We start from the raw sequence: 19259 nt of genomic DNA on the forward strand, positions 1-19259 counted from the left end.
GTCGCCGTCGGCGTAACCTTGAGGTCACGTGACCCTCGTAGCCTCGCGGGGGTCACGTGACCTCACGTGGGTTACGTGACCTCACAGTATGACCTGACCTCAGGGGGGCCACGTTACCTCAGGGGGTCACATGACCTCAGGGGGTTACGTGACCTCACGGGGGTCACGTGACGTCGGCGGGGTCACGTGACCTCATGTTTACGCCGACGCCGCTCAAGCCGGAAACGGCCGCCTAAGAGCTGCGCTCTAAAAACAAAAAAACACAATAACTAATAGTTTAATTTCTCCTGTTCTATTTCTGCAGTACCGTATAGGAAAAGCTTCTGTTTCTCATCTTTTCAATATGTCAGCTGTGTTAGTTTCCATCCTTGCTTGTCGTGTTCTACTTCGGCGTTGCAAGTCCGTAGGCAGTCTCTATGAACGCGGTTCCGTAGACGACGAGTCTGTCAGTCTACTTTTGTCAAAGGGAATCTAATGTGAGTTTTGGTTTTGCAGTTAACGATGAATATGTGTTCATTTCCCAGAGCGGATGGTACAGTTAGGCAACCAAAACGGACTCCATGACCTCGGAAACCAAAGAGGCAATCTCAATAACTAGTACATGGTGGCGACGCTACCTAACAATGACTAGTAGAAATAAAAGAAGATTGACATGGCTCTTCAGTTCATATGTGAACGCGAAGAAACGGTTGCTCGGTCGCAATTCCGCCCAATGCATGAGCACAAGATTTGGCTGCACGTGCATGCTCGTAGTCGAAGCTCACGAGGTGCCGGAGTGTTATTGAAGATAGGGAAACTGGCGTTTGAGGAGGGACAGCTGAGAGACCTCCTGCCGTATTTGTCCTGTCGGTGACTTTAGGAGTATTGAATTAGTAGTAATAAAAAGGGAGAATCAAACTTTTTCTCTTCTCAATATTAAGACAAATTACAAAAAAAAAAATACACTGAAGAATCAATAAAGTTAGGTCTCTTTTTATCTTCTCGCAACTGCGAAACAGGTTAACCACAAAATCTCTGAAACTGTTCCCAGTGTCTTCGATCGTCGGGAAATTTAAGTTGCACTAATTTGGCGAACAGATTTACATTAGGATATAGGTTTTTAAACTTCCACGTGTGACCTCCGCATTTCATGACATTAAGCAAAGTGAAGGGTATGCTAACTGACCTTCCTTCTTCACTCTGCATTTGTGCTGCGCAATGGCCACGCTGCCATATCCTCTTCGGCGCCACAAGAAAGAGGAGCATGTTGATATACAAAACAATGGTATATCTTTCTGGTCTGCCTGCGCTCACCACGGGTGTGCGAGTCCACGCGGTCCAAGTGTTAGACAAATAACGCTTATCTAATTTCTAGAGCAGGTACGCCAGACTATCTGTGAGTGTCGCCGAAGGGCATAGGCGTTAATCTATGTTGTTCAGGCTTATCAGCTGACACATATCTAGATAAGTCGATGAAAGGATGTCCATAGTGTCAGATCCTGGACGCCAATACAGAATCGCTGAGCACACGGATGTCTAAAGGACATCCGTGTATCTAGCTTTGTGAGGCGTATGCGGAGAGCCAATTATTGCAATGTGCGGAGGAAGGCAGCTGAATGACGAGACCGAAATTATGTTTACACCTAACAATAAAGTGTGGAACGCAACAGTGAACACGGTGCTTCACAGACTTAAGTCATGCTTAGTGTCACATAGCAGGTTTTATTTATACGAAGAAACATATTTTTCTTTCTCCTGCCAATTGCTGCGGTTCACCTGAAGACTGCAGTGATTTAGCTTCCGAGGGCTCTGCTAGAGATTAGTCTAGAGCCGTGCGTACCCAGAGAGTTTGGCCACCGGGCGGAGCCTGTGGCTCGCTCAAGTAACCGGACTTCGTCATAACATGTCATGAATTGTTTGTGCCTCAGCAACACAAGATGGCGGAGACAGCATACCATTTACCGGTTGCCAGACTCCCAGTCGTGACTGATAGGTTGTCAGCATCTCCAAAAGATTGCCGCGTTCTCCCAGTACTACAATTCTGGAACCGAATGCGTTTCTTTTTTTTTATCTTTTTTTAGAGCGCAGTTTTTAGGCGCTTGTTTCGGTGTTTCGCGGCGTTGCCGTCGCCGTCGCTGTCGCAGTCGGCGTAACCGCGCACGTTGCTTTGTGGGACGTCATAGATCTATACACCAGTTCGATTCCCCGCTAAATTTAGCGAAAAAACTAATGCATATTTCGGTAGTTAAATTGGCGCAGCCTTATTGAGATTATGCAGGAATTCGGAATGCATTGCTAAAATATTAAGATATGCACATTATTTTAATAAAGGTCTTAATTTTGTTTTATGACGTTGCTTTATCTGAATATACTCCCTTCATTCTTAAGCTGAGACTGCAGCCAATGCCACAAGCACGAGAGCTCGAGGACGCTGCTTTGAAGCGTTCTTCCGGAGAACGGGCACTCACGCTACAAAATGCACGTCTCAAAGCCAGGAGCGCGGGCTAGCTCGCGCTTGTAGCTTGGGCTGTAGTGTCGGTTTAAATGAATGAAGTATAGTAAGTTAAAATTTATAAATAACCCTATGACCATGTTAGCTTGTGTTTGTGAAGTAAGAGGGGTTTAAGAATGTGTGTGTATGGAGGAAGTAAAGGAGGGGGGGGGGGGGGGGGGGGGTAAAAGATAGTGAGGCAATTTAAGAGGTTTCTCGGCTTCTCCGGATTAAGCAGTTTTGACCGCCGTACTGACCCCGTAATCCAGTTGTTCTTTGAGAAGCTGAAACCAATAGTAACTGGCCCTATCTATATGTAAAAAATACGACGCTAAGCTAAGAGATTGGTAAAAGAAAATGTTGCACCTCGAAAAAAAAGTATGTGAGTCCACTTTCCTGCAAAACACGAGACAACCAATCATGACAAATTATGCCAGGGTCCCAGTAAATGGCGAAGCTCAAAATACGATTAAGCCAAGAAATGCAGTGATATGAGGAGGAGGAGAATAATTTAATAAAAATAAAAGGTTCCCAGTACAGGGCCTTTTCTCGAAAATAAAAGGACCCAAGTCCAGGGACGATGAGCATGACGTGTTCACTGGCCCTGTATCCCCGCTCTAAACGTATTTCTCACATGTAATCGTATTCTGAGCTTTGTGATTAACTGGAATCATATTTTGTTTTGCTTGTTTATGATTAGATTATTAAATAATCCTGTCTCGGCTGTAGAGGAGAAATTTAGCCAGTGCAATGCCACTGCTAGCCCGGGGACGCACAACTTATACATCTTACAAAACAACAACAACAACAGCAACAGCAACAACAACCGCAACAGCAGCAGCAGCAGCAACAACAACAACAACAACAACAACAACAAAAACAACAACAGCAACAACAACAACAACACGGAGTCTGCTGCATAAACGATGACATAATTCTTTGTGTACTCATTTCAAGCATTTTCGAAACATGTTTGCTTGAGACATTCTTCGAACATGTCTAAAAAGAGTTTTTATATGGCCAATGTGGCAAGGCTATAATAGAAGAAGAAACGCGCCTCAGAGTGTGACCGCGGCTAGTCTCGGCGAAACGTCGCCCGAAGCTTCCAGGAGGTATACGTTTTCTTGTACTTGTACTTTTTGAAAAGGTATGTATTGGAAATAAAACTATTCTATTCTATTTTATTCTATTCTTGTTCTTGCGATCAGCCTCTGAATTCCGAATACCTTCGTGATACGCTTAGAATCCCGCTGGTGTTTCCGACGGCAGTAGCGACGCCTTTGTGATGCTGGACGAACTGCTTTGTAATAACACCCTTTATTCGAAGAACTGCTCCGCGATAATGTGCATTTGTCTTCACGCAGGATCGCTGTACGCCTTTCGGCTGATGGGACCCGTCGTTGGATTTTTTCTCTCGTCACTTTGTTTAAGTTATCCCGAAGATCTAAACGGTGAGTAGCCTGCGCGCTGAGAGCACCTATACTTCGGAACGAGTGCGGGCACACTATATGAAGAAGCCGAGTCTTCTCGATAGTCTTTGTTTCGGCTGTTTCTGGCCTTTAAAGCATCAATTACACATATACCTTCATTTCAACTCTTTTTTTTTTTTTTTTTTTACAAAGAGTGTTAGGAAAGAACAGGGCGGTATCGACATCGTAATACGCCCTAAACTGTTCCGGAGACATCAGCGCGCCGGTGTCGCAAGCGGAAGCACACATATAATATCAATTTCAGGGGTCCGATTGCTTGACTTAAAGAGGCCCTGCAATCATATTTAAGCGTCTACCTTTTTTGAGGTTTCCACGTCTCTTGGAGTTCGGAGAAGCCAGCGGACACGGAGAGATTAACTAAATATCAGTGCGCCATATTTTAACCGGACGGCGCGAAAACCTCCTTCGCCTACGGGGGCGACCCGCGGTGCCGAAAACGCGCGATATGTGACGTCTTTGATCCTGGGTTTACTACTGGTCAGAGCCGCTAAAAGCTTCTTTTTAGTCGAAATACAAAATGGTCACTATTTTAGATAGGAAAAGTAACAAATGCAGTTTAGAAAGTAAGGAAACAAGAAAAGACCCGTCGACATACCCGCCACCAAGCGGTGGAAAAGGCTAGGTGTAGTGGAAAAGATTCCACTACACCTAGAAAGGTGTAGTGGAATCAGGCACCGACGAGCGGCGAGCGTAGAAAGGTCCCGGATGTATGCGGCGGCGTGCGGTCGTATGAACTGGAGGATCCGACTGGTTCCGAGCTTTCCTAAGGCCTTTGACGAGCAGCTTTGGCTTGCGGTTTGACCTTCGGGGTGAATGGCAGCACGAAGTGGCTCCCGTTCTGAACTGATCTTTACCCCGTGTCTGCTCTCGTTTGTGGCTAATGAAGTGTCATGCCGAATTAGTGTCTAATCGCGCAGCAAATGCAATGCGAGCCGCCCTGGCTGCCCGCTTCATACAGCCTAGCCAGAATATGCTTTAGTGCCGCCATCTCGAACCGTCGACGCGGAGTGCGGCAGCCGTGACCGCTCGCTGAGCTCACTACCCCTCCTCTAGTTCACGGCCACTCAAGCCACGACCAAGGACGTCATGGAGGAGGTTATTGTTTTACTGTTTTTGTCATTTTAATTTGCCTATAACTTTTAAAATAAAGTAAAACTCGAGAAAAGAAAAGTTTCATTAAGTTACTACGTTCAGTGCACACAGATTCGGTGCAAATTTTAAAAAAAAACAAAAAAAAAAAACAATAAAGAAAAAAAGTCCTTGCAGGGCCTCTTTAACTCGAAATGTAGAAGTGAAATCACTGAAATTTCAAAGCCGCGTATGCAAACCAAGATGGCCAGCCATGACATCAGAAATTCCCGATGCTCGAAACTTCGCGCACAGCAAATGCCGGAGGCCATGGACCAACGGACAATGCTGGAGTTGTGTGCTTTTATCGAAAGGTAGCGCTACATGTTGTACCCAGAAAAGGTGTGACGCCCGCAATGAATACAGTTGAAGGTCATTTTTCGTGTAATCTCACTCCCGGCTGAATATCGAAATACACAGCATGATTAGCGATGTATACTCAAGAAACAAAAAGGCGAATGCGCGTGTCTCACATCTGAGTCATTTGCAATGTGATTTTAATAACACGTAACGCCACCTTTCGATAGAAGGAAGCCTACATGAGACTCTGCTCTCTGCGTTCGGAGTATATATGTGCAGGATGTCGTTCTTGTTTTTTATTGAAGCGCTGTAACGCCTTAAAATTTCACAAGGTATGAGAAACTCTAAAAATAAATTCAAACGAATGTTTAGCTAGCCCTGTATCTACCGTTTCTATATATACATATAAAAAAACAAGTACAGATTTTTTTTTTTTAATTTTACAAATAGGTTACGAATTGCCGAACGCTCAGTCTACGCTCAAACGCAGCAATAGCGGTCGGTCCGGACGAGGGGCACAAGTTTCAGAGTTGGTAATAATCTGATTCAAAAGTTGTAAGCGATTTTCGGTAATTTTAATAGAGAAAATGGCGAACGTCGAAGCCCATGAATCTGTGAAGATGAATACTCATTTTAGAGCGTGTGAACGCTCATTTTAAAATGTATTTAAATATTAATTCAGCGCTACTCACGATTCCAGAGGAGTCGAAGCCAACCATCGGAAATACGCGAAGGTAGGGGCTACCATCTATTCATAGTAGCCCCTTCCTTCGCGAAAACTGTACCGGCCTGGGAGCCAAAATGTGAAACAGACTAAAGAATATTAAATGTGCGGAGTTTTTGTTGGGAATATATGCTTCCTGCTAGCTGCCGACATAACAATGTTTTCATTCTTTTAAACACGCATTACCTACATTTATTTTTATGGCGCCTTACATGTTTCTACAATGCATCGTACGTCGCCGATTTAAAGTCTGATTTATATAATAAGGGCAAATACTAATCTTAGAATCACAAAAATGCTAAATTTGAAGTTAAAATTAGGTAGAAGACTTCTACACTCTAAGACTAGTTTCTGAGTGCACGTGCATTGCACCACAAAGTGGTGCACCAATCAATGATCTTTCTTTATTTTCCTAAGCCAATCAATGAAAAAACAAACAATCATGCTCCATACGTGTCTTAGTTGTAAAAAAAGTGGGCACTGTTTTTCCCGTGGGATCACAAAGGACTACCATTAAGATAAGATATGACTTCCCTATCTCATCGGATAAAGTTATTAATAATAATATAAATTCTTTGATTGGTGCTCCGACTGCTTTCGTGAAGACTCAGAAACCTTTGAAAATGCGTTAATCAAATTTAATACAATTAAAACTTATCTTAGTTATAAATCATTGCAACAAGGTGGCAACGATTTATAATTTGTTTCGAACGCCCCCCCCCCCCCCCCCCCCCCCAAAAAAAAAAAAAAAGTTTTGACGTGACTGTAAGGATTTGTTTACTCGTATGAACAACCCAAGTTTCAAAGTACCGACATAAAAAAAAAATATATAATAAAAGGTGCTGTTTTGTTCTCTCCCCATGTTTATTCTTTCTGGTTTATTTAACTTCACCAACGTGCTACCGTCGGACTAGGAATGCAACTCGTTTGAGATTGTGTCTTTGTTCGCTTAGAGCCTAACTGCCTTTTGTATCTAACTTGTCCAATAGTAATAACGTAGGCAGTCATACCATCTGTCGTGGCCAAAATCTCGATATGTTGATTTTTATTTTTTATAAAAAAATGTATAGTATGTATGATGCCCGCCAAAAGAAAAAAAAATGCGGTAAAAATAAAACAAGAATTCTATTAATAATTGAATGTACAAACAAATTTTCATCGAGTCACCCGTGTTCCATAAAACATATCTAACCGACCTCGCTGCAGATAAGCCCGACATGAGAGTGGAGGACCCACGCTGGATCGGCGCCTGGTGGGTGGGCTACCTAGTCATCGGCATGGGTATCTTGCTGAGCGTGCTGCCCATGTTCTTTTTCCCCAAGAAGATACGGCCCAAGGCAGCCGCCAACAAAGTCGACATCGCCGGACAGGAAGATAAGGGCTTCAAGGCTGACGTCAAAGGTAAATATGCGATTCACAGATCTATTGCACCCTTATTTTACCTAAAATTTTACCCCAGTTTATATATGTATATATATATATATATATACAGAAATGCAAAACAAAGCATGCAGTCTGAAGTCTGTTTCTTCATGTTAACGTCCCTGGAGTTGAACGCTATACTGTTGGTGGGCTGAAACGCCGCGCACGTTATATTGAGGTAACTTGCGTTTTTCAATGGTGGAATAAACAAACGAGGAGTGAGTTTGGCTGCTTGCTCGCCGAGTAAGTTCAAAATATATATATTTTGTGAGGCTCTTAGTCGTCTAAATTCATACATACTTATTTGTTTGCGTCGCTGATAAGAATAACCGCATATACGGATTACATTAGATTCATACTACAACCATGACGGGTGTACGCGGCTGGTGGCACCGCCGCCATTGCTGTGTGTACGCCCTTGATCCTCTTATTGACTAAACTGTTACGGCACTGACTTGTGCCTTAACCCTTGCACCTCTGTTGGCGCGTGCAGGTTGGCGCAAATAGAGAACCGTGAACCAAATGTCTTTTTTGTTTTGTTTTTGTTTGTGCGCTCGGTATTCTTCAAGGCGTATTCTTTTTTACAGAAACGTTGCAGGCGCTGAACCGGCTTTTCAGAAACCCTGTCTACGTTCTGAGAACCTTCGCAAGCATCTCTGCGTACATCGCCCTGGCGGGCTACTACATCTCTTTTCCTAAGTACACGGAGCATCAGTTCTCCCAGACTGCGTCGCGGGCTAGTCTCTTCGCAGGTGGGTCATCCGACACACACAACGAACACTCGATAAGAAATCGGGAACGTCTATCATATTTTCCCGACTGTAGTCCACACCCGGTGCATAATCTGCAAGCCGTACATAGTCCGCACGCAGTGCCTAATCAAACGTGAAAATGATCATACTCAGCACACATTGAGAGATGCCTGCTGTATTAGCTTACAAAGAAGCTTGTATCATAGACAAATCAAGCCTAATATACTCTTAAAATATTTAATAAAATAACCAACCGTATCCTACAAGGAGGTCCCGACGTTTCAAAACCGGCTTGTTTTGATCTTCGGTGCGACTATCTAGAGATAGGGGCCAGCACCTTCGTTTTCTTTTACAATGATGGCTTGTCAGGGGACTTAGTCCGTTCACGTATGATGATGGTAATGTGTCAGTAAATCTATTGACATTTCCTGGTGGTGTTTGGATATCTCACGACTCCATGAAACGCCGCTAGAGGAAGTTCGTCTAAGCGTTTATAATGCGGGTATTTCGATAGTGGATGTGATGGTCATTGTCCTCACAGCGCTCAACAACAGCGCTGCAGTTGCGGTCGAATTTACGCATATCTTTTTCGTGTCGTCGAATTCGCTTTGGAAGGTTCTTTGTTTCGCCCATGTAGGTGGCGAAGCCCTCTGCGCATGGAATTGAAAACATAACACCCTGCGGTTTTTCTTTAGAGGGTTGATCTTTGGATTGCAGCATCAGACGTACAAGTGTTGATACCGGTTTTGCTGGTTTGTGAGACGCCTGAGTGCCTTCATTGGCCAGCGCACACGCCAGCGCTTCGCTACCCTCACTTATTTAGGAAACGCGAATGCGGGTGTTTGGGAGGAGCCGCGTGCTGTTCTGTGGCTGAACGTGTGAACGATTGCTGTTTAGACGCCGGGCAAAGAGAGACGAAACTGCTGGTGTAGCCGTTCTTTAAATCTGTTATGATCGTTTGCTCTTCATTTTTTCGGTCCGTCTTTGATGAGCAGATGCTACTTGCTCTAACAGCAGGATCGTAGTGACCGAAGCCCTGTGACTCATTGAGTAGTCTGATTCAAACTGGAGGTAACATCCCGTGTAAGTCTTCTTTCTGTACAATGTGAACTCCAGGTATTCTTTTTGCCTCTTCATAAGTACATCCAGAAATGATAAGGTGTGGTCCTTCTCATGTTCCACTGTGAATTGGATGACCCGCTGGATGGTGTTTATATGCCCTAGAATGTTGTCTACTTCTTACTTTTTTATGATATAAAAGATATCGTCGACGTAGGGCAAGAACAATTTGGGACTTGTAGCGAATCACTGCAGCGCCCTTTGTTCAATGGCCTACATCGTCTGATGTGCTGTGGTGACCGAGATCGACGCAGCCATGGAGATTCCGCTGATATTGCTAAAAAAAAAAAAAAAACTCTATTTTAAAGCTGAAGTAAATACTGCTAAGGCATAACTCAAGGAGGCGGCCCAGTTCATCAACGCTAAGCCTGTTCCTTTCATTCAGGTCCTTCTCTTTCTCGAGAGCACCTTCAGCCGTGGCGATTGCCATAATATAGGAACGCTTGTGAACAATGAAATCACGTCAAAGGGTACCAGGCTCTCCTTGACGGTAAACTTCGTTCCAAAACGAGTTCTACAAAACGGTCAGAGTCCTGCACATAGGTCGGCCTTTTTTCAATGAGGGGGTATAGAGTGCGGCGATGGCAGTTAGAGATAATTCGAAGCGGCGAGGTTGTGAAGTGTACGACGGGCCGGAGTAGAATATTGGGCTTATGGACCTTAGGAAGCCCATGTAATCCAGGTGCAGAGCCATTTCTGCATATCAGCCGTAGGTAAAGGTTTCTTGATGCGGGAAGTTTTCTGGGGAGTTTTGCGAGGATCTGGTTATCAGAGGGGTCCGTGGATTTTTCGTGTGCGTCGACAAAAACTCGGAGAGGGCTCACACCGCCCTCTCTTTGTCGTCGTTCCTAGCCGCTTGCGTGCCTAGTTTCCTTTCCTTCTGCCGGGTGGCGGTCCCGTCAAGCGTATCCAGTTTCCTCCGGCTCCTGGAGGCGGCGATAGCCCTCGACATATGTGTGCTTAACTTTCTGCACGATGACCACCGATCAAAACAATAAATGTGTTTGTACCTTTGTTCATAATTCTGTGTCACGTCTGGGTCGCGTGCTAAACAGCTTCGCTGGTCCTCCACCTTCACAGAGTGGAATGGCGCATGATTTGGGTGTTGTATAGTTTCTGGCCTGGGTGGAACCCAAAAAAAAAGGGTCCCTCCCCTCAAAAGGGATTAGAGGGGATTAGTTCCCTGGACTGCCGCCTCTGAAAAGGGATAAGCATGGATTATGCTCGGACCACTTCTTTGCATAAACCCGAGGCAATCGTCGCGCTCTGATAGGACGTTCGACGCGGAGCTTTGTTAGACGCCTTCGATTATATTAGAGAGAAAGGGAAGTGCACGCGTGAATAGACTGACTGACGGGGGGCCATGGGGACTTCAAGAAAGCAGGGTGGCCACATGGTGGACACGCTGGAAAGGCGGCTTGTCTTGTTTTGGATCGGCAGGAACACTTTGCTACTTCGAGCAGCGAACGGCCGCTAAATTAACCGCTGATGCTACCGTGAGCTAGGATCGCCTCATAACGACTCCGTGAAATTTGGCTTGTCTTGGATTGGCAGAAACACTTTGCTACTTCGAGCAGCGAGCGGCCGCGAAATTAACCGCTGATGCCGAGTGGTTTTTGTGACGACTCGTCCATGTCTCTTCAATCTGCAAAATGCGGTTTGTTTGCTTCGCTTTTCTACGAGCGTACCGATTTTGTGAAGCAAGGTTCGTTTCTCGGGCTTTGCGTAATCAGGATAAATCGTGTTCTTTTCAATACGCGTCGAGTACGTTGCACCGACTCCCCCGTGAACCGCGCGCCCGAAAACCACGAGAGGCAATGTAACCGAACGCCTCGGACCCCAGAACCGCGCGAGACGGCAGAGCCCGCCGAGGAGCCTCTTTGCTCTCCTACTTCTGCGTGTTTTCTTGTACTATGTCGACTTTGCGGAGTAAGAAAAACAAGGGGAAAATAATAGTGAAGGGCAACCACACGCGCGTCTCTTCGTTTTATTATTAGTGTCCCCGTCTCAGATTAATAATGAGTCGTTCTCCGTCTATACTCCGTTTCAGCTTATGTTGTACCGCAGAGAAGGCCAGAAGCGCGAGCTCATAGCGTTGGCAGCTGCCCTTGTTGCACGAGAGCTTGTGCCGTCGAGATGTGTCCTAGAGCAAGGAGCTCGCGCTTGTAGCCGTTCCTGGGGTACAACACTAGGTGAAACAGAGTATAGCCCGCGTTTTTGCCACGAGTTTCTGACGTGTAAGCAACACAACTCTTCACACTGCTTTTATTTATTATTATTTTTTCCGCTGCGGATTTTTTCAATTTTTATTCGTGCCTGGTTCTGCTACTCTTCTGCTCACACAATAACGTGTTCCAGTAGCCTGAAGCAAGTCACTCTCCTATTCTTCACCGTTGAAATATTTCAGGCTTTACAACAGTAATGTGTGCACACTGAAAAGTAACTTCTTGCTGCAATGTTTGTCGTTGAATAATGGATCACCAGCACAAATATTACTTACCGATGAGTGCCCAGGAGAGCTTATGAGACATTAGTGCACCCTTCAATGGTTCAAACCACTACTTCATGCACCACACAGGTGACTGTGGCATAGTGACAAGCACAACCAGGGTGCTTGCCGTTTAATGTCGGAAACACTTCGGAAAATGCAGTTACTACATGACCCTGAAGTTCTAGAGAATCTTAAACCTTGGTGCCATGCAAAATAACTAAGCTAAAGAAACTGTCAAGGAAGAGTCGCAATAGGTGCAACCCACAGGTTCTCATGACTCCACATACCGGGCCGGCCAGCTGTGGATCAGCGAGCAGGTGTCGTAGAGCAGCTGCCACTGCGAGCGGTGCAGTGTCTCATAAGAAGAAACGGTTGCTGGAGAAAGCTCTCATGAATGCAAAGTCTGTGGTGAACTTGGAGTAGTGATGGTGATCCTGAAACAAAAAGGATTCAAGCCAAGCCTGTTCCTGTGCTCCATGACGTATGGCGTCCTCCCCTTACCAGAATTCCTGGCTGTTATTTTCCTTCCTTACGTGTGCGTGCCCCCAACAGCAGCAATAGTAATAATTGCACGTTGCTTCAACAGGACGTGCTGATTTGGGGGGCTTGGTGGCAGAGTGTGGAGCGAAAACTTGCACTGAGTGCCCCTGCCCGTTTTGACCTGGATGAGCACTGCACCTACACATGGGCAGTATTACTGCTATATGATTCATCTTAAAGACTTCGGGCTATCGGTATTTGGCAGTCGAGTAAAAGAAAAAAAAAGAACTACTTATGTGTGTGATGGGAAACGTATAAACCTCTCTATATACCAGGTTTACCTACAGCCACCTGAAAACATCGCACCTCTTCAAGTGTGAAAGAGGGTACGCCTGCACGCAATCCACTACACTCTGTTTCACATTAATTTGGGAAACTGTAGAAACTGTGGCGTCTATACAGGCCGTAGGAGTCTGCTGTGAAATTAAGACACTTGGGAAGAACGTACCCCATGTGCCTAAAGACATTAGATGGTTTCAAAAAGGCATTCATACTTTCAGTCGGCTTGCAAACTGTAGCAAGAATGTTGGTTTGTACCATAGAAGTTTCAATTGCCCCTCCTTGAACTACTAGGAAAATGACTTCCAATTCACAATAGTGCTGAACGCAACTAAAACACATGGAAGAACAGTGGCCGAGTCGGCTAGCACGTCTCAGCTCTGGGCATGCGGAGCGAAAGCTCGCGCTGCAGAACCCGGGATCGTGGGCTAAACCCCAGCATTTGCTCATTTCGATCTGGACGAGGATCATACCAGTACGCGTTTGTGTAATCACTACTACATGATGCACGTTAAAGATCCCAGGCTTTCGGTCCTACTGCACTGGCTAAATTCCTCATCTACAGCGACAAGCTTGGCATCATTCGAGGCAGGCCGACCTTTCGCTGTCTAAACATCCTCAACACAATGCTACTTTTTTTTAACTGAAACACGTACAAAAGTGAACATTCCTATGACCTTGTACAGTAATGCATTGAACTGTTTGTGAATGCTTGTGATACACAAACGGGCAAGAGGCAAGAACGAGAGCATGCACATTCACACTGTGGCAGCAAATACACCACAGCAGCCTCCTTTGCCATTGTTGCCATGGTGGATGGAAGAGCAGGACAGCGAATGCCGATATGACTGAAAATATTGTAAAAGTTATTGCTTTGCTTTTAATAATAGTTTAAAAAAATTTAGATTAATAGCTTTTCAAAACAAAGCCACCTTAGCAGTACTTTTTGGAGAAGATGGAACAGTCTGCCGTGATGGTGAGGAAATGCTGCAGCCGTTGCCTTTTGCCAAGTTATGGAGAAACACAGTACATATCATTCCACTCGGAGAAAAGACACACTTTTGAACCGGAGCGCTCAGATGGGACTTTACCTCGGTGCGTCGTCTGCTTTGGAAAACGAGCTGTACAAAACATCCGTTAGCATGCAACACGGTTCCAAACAAAAAAACTTTACACCAATTTGGATCGGAACTCATTGAACCCCCTAACAGCGGAGTCTGAAAAATGATATAAAATAAAGCACTTGCCAACAGTGATTACGCATATTCGAGGCATTTCGTCGACGAAAAACAAATTCGCCAGAAACCCGGTGCTTGCTAAACCTTCGAGAAAAAAAAACCAAGGTTGCTTACATTATTGTTTATATTTGTGGCAGTGTTATACACCAACTCATGTTTACAAACAAACTGGAGCGCCCCTAGCAGACGCCACCGGCGCCGCGCATGTGCGATGGAGTGTGGGCAAGAAGCTCGCCGTCGCCCATAAACAAACCATTGAAATGCAATGTTGCCGTCGGTGCGAGTCCTCCTGCCCGTTTTCGCGTTTGAATTGTTGATTCTACGTCTTCTTGGCAACGCCCGACTACTTGAGTGGCCTGAGCGAAATTACCGAGGCTTGTGGCACCAAAAAACTTTGCGTGAATGTGACATGCGGCGATTCATTCCGCACGAACGCCGCAGAATGTATGCTAATGCGTGATTCGTATGATAAGATTTTTCCTCGCAATTTTCAGTTGCGAAGTCGCCCGGGCTGCAAAATCATGAATCATAGCTGAATTAGTCGGCGTTAATACTGAAAATCGCTAGCACAATCAGACCAAGTGAACCAGGCATAACAAGTCAGTGACGCCCACTGGTAACAATGATCAACATATCCTTGTACGTAATGTTTATATCGAGCCTCCTTACCAACCTTCAAACTTCAATCTCTTGAGGCCCGCACTTATTGCAACTACCAGGCCAACATTTGGTCTACGGGCCGGTGTCGTCTAAAAAGCAGACGGCAAGCAGAAACGTTTGAAAGAGCACACAACAGTTCGAACGATAAGGCAACCGTTTAACTTGAGGACGCACTGAGCGTAGTCCGCAGGTGTTTCGTACAACTTGACGGTTTTATGGCGTTCATGTTCATCAAATAAATCTAATGACCACAAGTATCCGTGAATTCAACCCAGAGTGCTTCCCGCCCAAGCAATCGTGGTCCGACAGCGTCTGATTTTCTTTTTTCACGGCTCACATCCACGTTCTTGGACGAACCGAGCACATGAAAACTGACCTTCAAAGCTTTCTCGACTCTTTTGGTACAGGCCCAGTCGTAGAGTTTGGACGAGAAAGCAGGTTTTTGTCTGGTTCCTCTCAAAACAATGCAGGAATACACGCCTCACATGGGGTACTTTCGCCCACAGCCCCAGACCGAAAGTGCGCCCGACACGCCACCACCGCGGTGCGACGTAACAGAGCTGAGTTTGTGTATACAGAAGAGAGGGGGGGGGGGGACATATAAGTCACATACCCGCCCTTTAGATGTGGCACATGGGACAGAACACTTGGTACGTTCAGAAGTAAGTTGGATGTGATCAATTATATCCGTAAATAACAATCGCACATTTGTAATTCGAGTGGATGGCCATATTTTTTGTTTCAAACAACCCACCCTGCTGGCAGGCGCTCGACAAGTTGCAGTCGGAGAAGGGTTCATTTGTTACGTCGCTTGCTTCGTATCCCACAGACCACAGGCCACGCTACGTCCAGGCTGGCGCGATTATTGGCTTTGCCATTTGGCGATGCCAGCACGTCTATACTTGGCCCTCTGAGACGCCCCAGGACCGGCCATGACAGCCACGGCTTCGCAGTTGCGTTCAGGTGGACGCGCCATACTTCCATGGAGCGGCGCTGCTCTAGATTGGCGTTTATCTGGTGATCTCATTGCCTATGCTCCATCCCACAAGTTGTCTGCAGCAGGTGCAAAGGCACGAGCACGTTGCTTTCAAACGTGCCATTCTTGCGCAAGTGCTCATGCAAACAAAGCTCACTGCAGTCCTATGCCCCCGTGCCCTTGCCTTCGTCTTTGCCGCGCACACCCTGCGAGACCGAGCATAGTCGGCATCTATGGCTGGGATCAGTTAGGTTGTCTCTAGCTTCGTATGTAAGAATGATCGTGCATTTGCGTCAAGGATCGAGGGAAGCAACTATGAGTTTTGCAAAGTATACCGTCGGAACCATATTAGCCTCTTGCGCGATAGGCGTAGTGGCCGGATGCAGTGCTGCCAGTAGGTGAAATTTCTCTGGATGTAATAATGGAATACCTATGCTAGGTGATTAACGAATGAAAAGAGCAGCAGACAGCATGCCGAACCCAAAATAGCCATTCATGTGCTGCGCAAACGAACAACATCACAGCGGCAGTAGGGAGGGGGCCGCTAGATGTTTAGTGCAGCCAACCACGGGGTACAGCTGAAAATGGCGAAATGCCCACACTTGGCTCGTGCCCTCTCCTTCGTTTGCCCTGCCGAATTCCGTAAAATTGCGCAGATGCACATAGCACTGCAATCGGACAACGTGGCGCCACCCTGAAAGCCCCAAGTTGAATGATGTACAGCCATTGACAGGTGTCACCACAAAAATAAGAGTTGCAGCTGCTTGCTTTGGCTTCAATGGTACAAGCTGCGCCAACAGCTCCATCGACCTACTTTGCACAGCTAATGCAACCAATGCTAGACAATGATACAATTAGATAGCCAAAGCGATGCAAGTGACAACACTCCTAAGCCCCATATTTATTGCTGTAGCAGACACATGGGCCATAGTCGCTTGCTGTGTTCGCTATAGTTAGTAATAGCACCCGAACGGCAGCATGACCTTGCAGTTGTCCCATTTACAGCACAAGCTTTTTGTCTTCAAAAATGCTTTGCAATCTCGTAAGCTTGGAGCATGATGGGGCCAAGAGCCTGTGCAGCCAAAGCACAACGGAAGGTGACGAGCGGGTGCTGGAGGCCTGCCTGCTTGCCTACAGCGACACGGGACAGGTTTATGAATCTCCGAAAGGATGAGTTCACATGAAATTCACGACCGTTGCATTGTGGATATCGCATTATTTTTGTGTCTGGACGCAAGGGCAACATTTGAGACGCCACGCAGAGTGCTCGCTCATTGCCCGGCAACATCACCATGACTTTTGAGGCGGATCGCTAGCTTCCGAGCGGCAGGTCACAGCTGCTGTATTATACTGAAGGGTGCCATCTACCCGAAGTCAATGAAAGTGTTCCCTCCCCGCTTCCCACTCTGCTGTTGGCCGGCGAGCCTGACCTTCGACGCCCAAGTCGGTTTTCTCAGGTTTCCCCAATGTGCTCTCATGGCACATCATAAATCGAGTGACCCCAAAGGCGGTGTACAGCTGAGGAGCAGGGCAACTGCCGTAGTTATTTGGCCGAAGTCCAAAATTTGTTTCATGGCCCCTTTAAAGAAAGGTTTTGTTACGCACCAGCAATCGAAAGGATACAAATGTTTAGATATGCCCAACTGCCTCGCATGACGATGCGTCCAGGAGCCGTCACTGAAAGCAGGGCCCGTTTGCTCGAAGCTCTGAATCGAAAGACTATCTAAAAAATGTGGCGATGTCATTGCCCATGCTTTGCGGTTTAAGTGAGGTAAAGCAACGCGAAAGCCTCCTGCACCATTCACTGCTGACTAACGTGCCCGATATTGCAGCTACAACGACATATTAGTTCCAAAGCGAGCGGCGCTCACTCACTGGGGCACCGCCATGTTTCCCCGCATTCCTACCGAGCCAGTCACGCGATTTAAAAAAATCCCTCTCCTAGGTACTGCGGCTGACTTTAGCCGCGGTTAGCGCTTCGAGCAAACGGGCCCAGAATGGTCGTCATCCCACAGGCGAAATAGGCTTGATGATTAGAAGATCACGGCCAGTCAATCCGGTTTTGGTGGCATGTCATCATGTACACAATTTTGCACTGCACACATGACTGATCGGATTGTTTTCATCACTACACTGCTCATTAAAGAAATCAAATGGCTCCTCTCTCTTCTTAGTGCCAACTCACCGCAGGGAGGCTAACTTTACCCTGTCTAAACATCCATGAAACCAATATGACAGTTTTTTTTTTTTTGTATTAGTGAACCAACACACCAGTCTGACTGGATTTCGCAAGCAACAAAAGTCTGGCTCCTCTACGAGATGACGGTCATCCTTTTCGTGCTCACGGCTTTCATTGGTGGCTAATTGTATGCACTCAAAGATCTGTACACCTTTGATGACTCACATGTAACGAAACTTGTCTTAAAGGTTGGATATCAGGTGGTCGTGGATGTCTGTCGACTCGCAGCCACAGCTCACTGTCGTGGACATGTCACAGCTCCCATGCAGACCTCTAACATCATTCTAACTCTCCTTGGAACGGTAGTGCATACCCCAGCGCAAGCACATCTGAGGAGCGTTTTCATGCACAGCACCTTCCACAAGGACATAAGGAAGGCACAACCAAACACAGCAACAGATCACCTCGGTGATGGCTACGTTCCCTTCCTGGGAGAAACAGATTATTTGCAGGCAGTACGACAGGCACGCCCGTAAGAGACCGTGTTGGAATCCAGGCTTCATCACTTTGCTTAGTTTGAGAATCCAGAAAATGAACGAATGTGGACAAATGCAAAGTTTTGTTTTGCTCTTTGTATTTCCTTCAAATCCTCGTGGCTAGGAATCGCAGTGAAGAAAAAGAAAAGACGATAAAACTAGATGACGGGTAATATGCAGCCTCTTATCTTCAACGATGTCCGTCGTTCCGCTTTCGCTCCTCAATAGATTGCTGACAGCTTCCCCGGCGGCGACGCTCAGGCTTTCTGGACATGCGGGAAGTAAAACACTTGATCAAAGCAGGGCTCTCCGACAAGGCCGAGTCACAAGTTCCATGCAAAAGGAACTTCACTTACTGATGATTTTCTCGAAGAGTAAAGCTAGATGCACTCCGGAGTGCGCTTCGGACGGAAACGGCTATACGCACTCCGCTTTTCTCGTATAAAAAGAGTAGACACAACGAGTTTCCTAAGCGGTGCGATGGCATAGGGTGTCCGATTCGTACGCAAGTGGACGCGGGTTCGATCCGCGGTGGGCCTAATTTTCTTTTTTTTTTTCTCAAACATTTTGTTTTGTCGAGGCATTTGGCGATATTTACGACATTTCCTTTTTTTGCGATGAACAGTAAAAAAAAAAAAAAAAAAAATCGAAAGTTGTCGAGAAACTTCGCAGAACTAAATGGTATCGGACTCCCATTCCGGAGGTGCGATCGGGGACAGCGGGGCTTGGATTGCCGGCTGGACGCCGCGAAGCGGCGTGTACTAGTTACGCTTTGTAATTAGCAGCCGATACTGTCGCCGCGAAGCGGCGTGAACGCAGGCGGGGGGCTGTGTTAACGAGCGCCCCAGCGATTCACGCGCCGTTCGAAAAGGGTGGCCCGAGCGGCATGATCTCTCGGAGGAGTGCGTATAGCCATTTCCGCGCGAAGCGCACTCCGGAGTGCGTATAGCTTTAC

General features: G+C 46.3%; 1 protein-coding gene across 1 annotated transcript in view; it reads left to right on the plus strand.

The window, feature by feature from the left end:
- The window catches only part of LOC8052878 (solute carrier organic anion transporter family member 74D), a 49277-nt gene that overhangs the window by 11184 nt on the left and 18834 nt on the right, over positions 1-19259 (plus strand). Inside the window, exons 2-4 of the mRNA XM_029989184.4 lie at positions 3835-3921; positions 7319-7513; positions 8122-8286. Coding sequence (XP_029845044.2) covers positions 3835-3921; positions 7319-7513; positions 8122-8286 — 447 coding nt within the window. The remainder of the gene's footprint in view (positions 1-3834; positions 3922-7318; positions 7514-8121; positions 8287-19259) is intronic.

This window comes from Ixodes scapularis, unplaced genomic scaffold, assembly GCF_016920785.2.
Source record: "Ixodes scapularis isolate PalLabHiFi unplaced genomic scaffold, ASM1692078v2 PGA_scaffold2__306_contigs__length_199485367, whole genome shotgun sequence".
NCBI classification, from domain to species: Eukaryota; Metazoa; Arthropoda; class Arachnida; order Ixodida; family Ixodidae; genus Ixodes; species Ixodes scapularis.